The sequence below is a fragment of the Pinus tabuliformis genome, chromosome 7 (assembly GCF_031772625.1).
Source record: "Pinus tabuliformis cultivar Carrire ecotype Pingquan chromosome 7, CPIR1, whole genome shotgun sequence".
Lineage (NCBI taxonomy): Eukaryota > Viridiplantae > Streptophyta > Pinopsida > Pinales > Pinaceae > Pinus > Pinus tabuliformis.
The window spans coordinates 765,465,499-765,474,364 of NC_142293.1; the positions used below are offsets into that span (position 1 = coordinate 765,465,499).

Below are 8,866 nucleotides of genomic sequence, written 5' to 3' on the forward strand. Positions count from 1 at the left end.
TCTTACAATGGCATGTCAGATGTATCCTTTATTCTCATTTATTTATTTTTTATTTGGTTGGCTAAAGTATATACGGCCAACGGCCACGAACTTCCTTGACTTCACTTTTGGATGAAATTTCAAAAGTTGAAGACGCTAAAATGGTTGATCGCAATCCATCTCAAATGGTCATTGAACGCTGCTTAATGGTCATTAAAAGCTGTACGACTTTGTGAAATGGCAGTGTCATTTCTCCTTCTGTTTTGCGCTTCATCTTTTATATGTTGTAAAAAATGTAAGCATGATTCTGTATTCATGGATATCCATCTTAGTCCCCTCTCCGTATACCTTTAATCAAATCAAAGGTAGGTATACATACACACACTTCCCAGTCAATCATACATATTGACAAGATCAACCAAATATAGTATATGTCACTAATATTATTTCTATCAATGCATACATTTAAAAAAATAAAAAAAATAGAACATGACAATAAAAAATACTACGGAATACTGAAGGTATCAAAGAGCAAAAATAGCAATAATGATTTTCACGATCCACTACTTTTCAATGTCAATCCAACAAGAGAGGCAGAGACAACAAATACAATAAACTGTCAAAAAGTAATTCTCTTTCAATTGCATGGAAAATATGGCAGAGTAATTTGGGATAGAAATAGATTTTAACACCAAAATAAATTCAAAATATAACTTATTCAAAACCAGAGAAGTGCAATCAGACAATATTTCTTATATTCAAATCAAACAAAATTAATACGCAGTAGAGTAGACTGGTAACATGGTCCACCAATGAAAAACGCAAAAATGTTACTGAGTTCCTCCGCTTGCGAAGGAAAGAAGTTTCCATAGTTGTAACAAAATTATATTTGACAATAAATTGAGATCATATGATAAGCATCGTGTCTGGTTACAGCAATTAGGCGTTTAAAAATTTTGTTGAGTGCAAAAAATCTGACATTTTCCCCAGTGGAAGAGGGACTGTCAATAACGATGAGTTTACAAAATTTAAAACTTGACTGCAAAAATATTGAGTTTTCACTGCAACAATATCAAAAATATGTTAATAGAAAGACACAACCATCATGATACACTTACTCATGCAGAGGAACTCCCTTATATGGTGATCTGCTGCCATTTGGAGAAACCTCTCTATTGCTCAATGGACGTCCGTAAGGTGACCCAGTCTTTCGGGGTGAAAAAGACCTTACAGGTGATCCATTCCTCCTTGAAGGTGAAGAAGATTTCAAGGGTGAACTACCCACAAATCTATCAGGTGAATTGCCCTTGTAGCTATTATATCTGTCAAGGCTCCGACTACGACTACGGCTGCGGCTGCGGCTTCTGCTATATTTTCTTACCCTGCTTCTGCTTGGGCTTCTGCTATAGCTTCGGCCTCTATCCCAATCACTTCTATAATCATCACGCCCTCTGTCTCTGTCATCCACATATCTATCAGTACGACCTCTATCATGCCTCTCCACGTCAAAACCATCACGTCCACCATCGTATCTATCACGTGTATCCCGTTCATACCTTCCGCGACCTCCTCCAAATCCACCAAATCCTCTTTCACCTCTATCAGACCTCCCTCCTGGAGCTCCCCATCCTCCTCTTCCACCAAATGAATCCACACGGCCACCACCGAAACCACGACCTGCATCCCTTCCACCACGGCCTCCAAAATCCCATCTACCACCACGGCCTTTGCTAAAGCTTCCTGCACGAGAAGCCATATCTCTCACCTCTGGAGGAACTCTTTGATTTGCACGTTCTAGAACCTTAATTAGATCAGGAGCATATTTGGCATCCTGATCAGAAAGAAATGTATGCGCTAGTCCTGTAGCACCAGCTCGACCAGTTCTACCAATTCTATGAACATAATCTTCAACACCAGTGGGAAAGTCATAGTTTATCACCACCCTGAATGGTCATTTTGTCATAGAAGTACATCAGAACACTATAAAAACAATTATGAAGGGAACATCTGAATTTCGAAATTGAAGTATCTCAAAAATTCCATACCGTATATCTTTAATATCAAGCCCTCTTGCAGCCACATCTGTTGCAACTAGCACAGGTGATTTTCCAGTTCTGAACTGGCCTAAAACCCAATCTCTCTCTCCTTGAGACTTGTCCCCGTGGATAGCAATAGCGCCAAATTGTCGACCAAGACTTCGAGAAAGATTGTCACACATCCTTTTTGTTGAGCAAAATATTATAATTCTTGACCCTGGCTCCTGTCCCCTCAGGATTTGTTCCAATCTTCTTTGCTTGTCCATTGGCGGAACTATTTCAACAAACTGAAAAATACAGTTTCAAGTGTCATAAAGAAATACAACATAGTAGAAACAAAGTGCAGCTATAATCTTGAATAAAAAGTCATACCTGGGTGATGGAATTATTCGCAGCTAGCTCATCAATAGTCCCTATTGTAACCTGAACAGGATTAACCAGCAAATCACCAGCTATCTTCCGAACCTCCTTGGGCCAAGTTGCTGTATACATCAAGGTTTGCCTTTGACGCGGGATTTCATTCACAATTTTCCGAATCTGTGGCTCAAATCCCATATCAAGCATACGATCAGCTTCATCAAGTGCCAAGAACGAAACCTGCCGAAGGTTTACTTTTTTAGTTTCTAAAATGTCATTTAGTCTTCCCGGAGTGGCAACAACAATATCAACTCCACGTTCCAAATCCCTTAGTTGTGGGCCTTTTGGTGCTCCTCCATATAAGCACTGAAGAACGAACAACAAAATCACAAGTTAAGAAACAGCGAATGTAAACTGTTCATAGAACTACATGGAAAAGATAATCTTAAAAAAAATGAAGATTTTTGACAAACCGTGCATGTAATCCTCGATGATCTACCAAACTTTATTGCTTCTTCTTGTATTTGAGTTGCAAGCTCTCGCGTTGGTGCCAAAACAAGTACCGTTGGGCCCATCTGAATGTTGTTACAACGGCGTCGAAGATGAATAAATGCAGGTAATAGATAACCTAATGTTTTCCCAGAACCTGTTTTGGCAATGGCTACTATGTCCTGATTCTGCATAGCAATAGGCCATGATTGTGCTTGTATTGGAGTGGGAGAGGAGAAGCCTGCATTTTGTAGCTGAAAAAATCCAACATTCGAAACAGTATCAGAAAATTTGTATCACAAATAGACCTGCATACTCTAAATGCAATCCCATAAATCAGTCTATCTAAAAACATCACAAAACTGAACATATCAGTAACAAAGAAGAAGCATTTCCAATGCGCATGGTTGCTTGTTGAAGCAACCTGTGACAAAAGCATTGGGCTTCTTCACAAGATATATGGCTGGCCCAAAAACATTGGCAGCCGTGACCCCGTCCTGTGACTCGAAAGCCACCCTCAGACAGCAATCCCCCAGCAAACAGGCCCCAACTACATGAAGGCCAAGCAGGAAAGCAGGGAGCAGTGTTTCTGTTGTACAGCAGTACAGCGTACGACATATGCTCCTCTCTGGAGCAAATATCGCACCTGCGACAAGTACAAGGGATAACAGACAAGTGAGTTTGGCACTCGACACATCATGGATTGTTATCCCAGTTAACAAGTAACTGGGATGTCAATCACATAAAAACAGAGCTGCTAATAATAATTGCAGAAACCAAGATAAACAATACTGTAACTCACGTACAGGCAAGAAGAGACGCCATCAACCCACAAATTTCTAAGATGCAATCGAAAGCATGAGAAAGTAGACAATCTTACCTCTCGAAGAATTTCCGGTGGAAATCCAGTTTGGTCAAATGTCATAAAAGGAGCAGGAACATTATCCCCCTGAGTAAAAACCCGCACATTTATATACAGTCAGAAGATTAATATTTACAAGAAAAATCCATATAGCATTTTCACAATACATACATAGAAACAAACCCTCCTCTAACAATATAGTATAGATTTCCACTGTCAGTACACCCACAACAATTTTAGAAAATCTTTAAGAGAATATGAAAACTGAATCTAAAAACAGACTCAAAGTAGGTAGAAATGCCTTCTAGTGTTCAGAGAAAATATCAAAATCACCCAAAACACTGGAAATTCTTACAAGAACAAGACTTAATAAAATTAGTCAAAACTACCACCCCAAACAAATGTACGAGCAGATATCTTGCAAGATGAACTTTCAGAGGTGTGAAAGCATCTTATAAATGAAAAGCATACCTGGGCTGAAACCTCATGTTGCCTGCGATAGGCATCAACCGCTGTGGAATTAGGAAGTTCAGCATTTCCCTGCATCCTCGGAGTCGGTTTGACATTGGGATTTGGGTAATTGGTTCCATTTGGAACATACTTATAAGGTTCGGCAACTTGGCGTGGGCCAAGACCAGCTGGTACACTGGAACCATTACCAAACCCAGGTGGAACATGTGAGGAGTTCGTTGCCGGCATCATATGCTACACATAACAACCAAACAATATAAATACTGCAGTTGTGAAGGATGAAAGATATAATAAACAAGCAACAAAACATTTTTTCAAAATCTTGTGCGGCCTGGGAAGTTATGTAACACCCAGAAAACCTTGGTAAATGAGACTCGAATTTCACAGATTTTTATAATTGTTTTAAAAATCCACTAAAATGTTTTTTAAATAACATTTGACTAGCAACAAAATAAAAACTGTGCCATTGGTGTTTAACCACAGAAACCAGCAATTTCAATCAAACTCTAGCTTTCAATTTTGATTCATAACCATAAAACATTTTTTTAAACCTCAGAATATAAATACACCAATCTAAAATTCACTGGGGCATAAATTAATTAATGCTTTTTTTCAGAAATTTAACCCAAAAAAACAGGCTAAAGAATCTGGGTTCTCATCAAACAAATTAACTAAAGTTTGCGAAAGACCTGTTGTTGCTGGTGCTGTTGATGCTGTTGTTGCGGATGCTGCTGTTGCGGATGCTGCTGTTGCGGATGCTGTTGAAGCTGTTGTTGCGGATGCTGTTGAAGCTGTTGTTGCGGATGCTGTTGTTGATGATGTTGCGGATGCTGTGGCTGCGGCTGCGGCTGCTGATTTCTCATTACGGGAATAGTAGCAATCTTGGGCTGCCCTGTCAAGCTCATCGCAACCTTGTTAGCATCAGAATGGTGATCATTACCCAATCTCCCGCCTCTATTGTCTTCGCCAGCGTGCAAGACCGCGCCACCGCCTTGCTGTTGCCCATGAACAGAAGGCCCAGTTGGGATGGGGGCTAATTTTGGGGTGGAAACCACAGGGGGTGGCCCGGGCGGGACAGGGGGGGCTTGAGCCACTGGTTTCTCGTACTGCGTAACATTGGTCTCCGGGTTCCAATAGTACAGATACCCAGTGTTACCATCAACCAGAGCTCTCCACGGTGTCGGAAGCGAGGGATCGTGAGGAGCATATCGGGGACCCGTTCCAACGGCAGCAGCAGCAGCCGCCATTGTTACCCAAATCGCAAGAAACCTAAAAAGAACCAGATATTAAAACTGCACATAAAAATCACAAACCCCTGCCAATCTAAACAGATTTAATCGATTTCAGCTTCGAAAATCCCAGATCTGATGCCTGATAACCCAAAAGACACTCACTGTTGAAACAAAACAATAAAATACCTCTAGATCGTTCGAAATTGTCCGCTTAAACAGCACAAAAAACCCCGTTTCCAGTTGATCGAGAGCCACAGAACAAATTTTGGAGGAGAAAACAAACGCCGAAAACCCAATTAATACAAAGAAACTCTCAAACTACCCATTATCGACTAAGCGTTGAAAAGCTCCTCAATCCGTCGGCTCCTCTGCTCTACTTTCCTCTGCGCTGCGGTCAGGAGCACAACAGAACTGATGCCAAACCCTACCGCTATAGAAGATATTTGTAACATTAACTCGGAGTTGTGATGTTTGACCTAGGGGTTAAGTAACGTCACAACCTGTGTTTCGTTTGAATTCCGGAAAAGTGGTGTAGAAGTTCCCACGACTCCGTATTTTTTATATATATAATACCACAAATTAACATCAAGCCTCTTTACCTCTATTACTTTTTTTATTCATTTTGTATCGCTAGGACACCCGTCGGTGCAAAACAGATTCAAGTTCTACACTTGGAGGGACATGGTCGACATTTGGAGTGGCTTGACTTCTTCATCGAGGATTGATTTAGCCATCTTAGTCCCCTTCTCTCGTTAGGGTATCCTTACATCAAGGATGATGGGGTCCAAAACATGAGTTGTTGACCATAGCCTAAAGATGAAGGGGTCCAAAACATGAGTGGTTAACCATAGCCTAAGGGATGCCCCTACCCATCATTCCATCTTTGTCCATAGATTTTTTTTTCCTTCGCATTAACTCCTTTAGGTAAGCGCACCCAATGGGCCTTACCCTCAATCGACCTTACACTCAAGAGTCTCACATTAATGGACTTTAGAAGAATTGAACTTGCGCCTCATGACAGAGTGTTAATGACACAGTAAAGGGGTTTCAACCAATTAATTGATTTACCCTTTAGGACTTTAATCTTGTGCGACTCAGACAGACTGTCAATGATTTGGTAAAGGGGTTTCAACTAACTAATTGGGTGATCCAAATGGATATTGGTAGCCACCTGCCTATTCCACTTGGATCCTTACCATTGTTCTGTTAATTTTTTTTTTCCAATGTCCTTAATTGTAGCACAATTTAAAAATTTTGGCAATTTTTCAAGTCTTGAACTTTCAGAGACATTTTGAGACCCTAAATGATGTTTTTTTGGCAATATTCATCTAGGTAATTCATAGAAATTGTGTTTCCAGATGTACTCCTAGGAGAGATCTTTCCAACGAGGTATCATGCAAGTCAAACGGAGATAATATAACCAAGTTATGATCCCAGGAAGTTAGTTGCCCAACTAACCCCAACGGGGCCCATAAACTCTTGGTGTTACATCTCCTCGGGTTGGGGTTTTGGTTGCTTTGGATTTTCTCTTATTGTTCAATAATAGAAAGGCCCTTGAGCCCCATTGTAACTCAGCTGAGAGGCATGTAGCCTCCACGTCTCTTCTCATAGATAAGCTATCATCGCTTGAGCTAGTCTCATTTCCATTCTATTTGTAAGCATATTTCATTATTTGATATTAATGAAAGGAAGCGTTATTTCTTATGCATCTCTATGTTTATGTTTATATATGTAATTTGTTGTGTTCCTGTTTAAAATTCGGATCATTGGGCTACCCATTAAGACTTCAGTCTTGTCCATAGATAATGTTGAGAGAGAGTTAATAACCACTTTCCAGCATAATATTATTAAATGTTTTGTTTAGTAATATATAAGTCAATGGATTTAAATTGTTTCACATGTAATTATTTATATTAGTCTCTACACAATAAGATGTTTGATCATTGTGTATGGAATGCTTTTAATTCTTTTAATTTTAATGTTTTCTCTAAAACATTTATTTTTCAAATGAACTTTTTATTTAGTTGTATATTATGTGACTTATACCATGGATGAGGCATTAAGCTAGGAGTAAGAGGGAAAGAATTCCATTTTTTTTATTTAAACATGGTGTGGGATTGATCACCTCAAGCATGTAACCCCTCCTCTTCCTTTTAGGTGTTCTCTACCGACGCCACAAATTCGCCCGGACGGCAGATTTCTTGTTAGAATCTGGTAAAAACAAATTAAAAATCAGAATGTTAGAGTGTTTGAATCACTTTTTTGATGGTGGAAATGGATTCAACGCCATCAAGAACCTTTGGGGCACCTAAAATCCTGAAGTTCGACAACTCTAACCCTAAAAAAAATCTATCGAATTTTGTCATAATCTTATCAGAATTTCCATTATTTTTTAGGCTAATTTGTGAGTTCTTTAGACTAAGCTTTCCTTTTATAAGAAAATTGATTGGGTTCCTAATCTGTGACACATTAAACATATAAATGAAACTAATTGCCATGAATAATCATGATAGATGGTGAGTTGCTTTTAACGTGAACTTTGCAACCAAGTACAAGTGGTGAGTGATGTAGAGGCATTTCTTAGAGGAAATATTGAATTATGATATCGTTGCTTTAGTGAGTTAATTGTGATGCATATTCATGATCACAATGAATGGAAAACAAGAGCCTGTAGAAGCTTCCTTTAACTCTATTAAATGTTAAGTATTTGCCACCTATCAAGAGTTGTGACATAATGTACACATTTTGGGATGTGAATAGTGCATTGAACTTAATGATCGTGATAATTCAATTAATTATTAATGGCTCCCTCGCAAAAACATATTAGACTTATTTATGAGGAATCAATCCTTGATTGGTGTTATGACTCTACTTCGCTTTCACTAATATGTTGATCCTCTCTCGAATAAGCAATAAATGAGAGAAACAATATAACCTCCCAAAAATGTTAAACATGTATCAACCCAAAATTATGACTCAAGTGTTACATCTATTTCCAATGCAAAAGCATCTACTACAAATATTCCAAGGATTGAAGCGATGTAGGCAATCAATATGGCTTGGAGCTATGAGCTCTACTATGACAAAGTTGGGTTCTAGTAATTGATAATCACAAAATTACAAACACATTTTATAATGAGGTGTTTACATTTTTATACAATCAAACAAAGAATATTCGCACTAATAAAGTGGTTACAAACTCACACTGAGTTGTAATAAATGGCATGCGAATCTCATAAATAATGAATTACTTGTTCCTTATTCATTCACAAGAATTGGTGTTAACTTGGTCAAATTTGATCATCTTGAATTGTGGACATATTTAGGATTTGAATTATCAAATTATATAACTAGGCTTAAGAATGGGGAGTTAATAAAGCTTGATTTTATCGATGTTGGTTTGTCAAAGGTGCATTATAGACAATGTACTAAGGAAGGTT

At 38.7% G+C, this 8,866-nt stretch overlaps 1 protein-coding gene across 2 annotated transcripts; it reads right to left on the reverse strand.

Annotated features, from left to right (window-relative positions):
• Nucleotides 1-848: 848 nt before the first annotated feature.
• On the reverse strand, nucleotides 849-5,863 carry LOC149249799 (ATP-dependent RNA helicase-like protein DB10). Of its 2 annotated transcripts, XM_089458796.1 has the most exons (9): nucleotides 5,613-5,863; nucleotides 4,966-5,463; nucleotides 4,884-4,926; nucleotides 4,195-4,428; nucleotides 3,742-3,810; nucleotides 2,846-3,115; nucleotides 2,388-2,738; nucleotides 2,025-2,302; nucleotides 849-1,922 (listed from the first exon to the last, which is right to left on the reverse strand). In XM_089458796.1, the coding sequence occupies exons 2-9, from the start codon at nucleotides 5,439-5,441 to the stop codon at nucleotides 1,094-1,096; spliced, it is 2,550 nt and encodes an 849-aa protein (XP_089314922.1). In that variant the 5' UTR covers nucleotides 5,442-5,463; nucleotides 5,613-5,863; the 3' UTR covers nucleotides 849-1,093. The 2 variants fall into 2 exon arrangements, with proteins under 2 accessions (XP_089314922.1, XP_089314921.1); XM_089458795.1 differs by having other exon boundaries at nucleotides 4,884-5,463.
• Nucleotides 5,864-8,866: the final 3,003 nt, after the last annotated feature.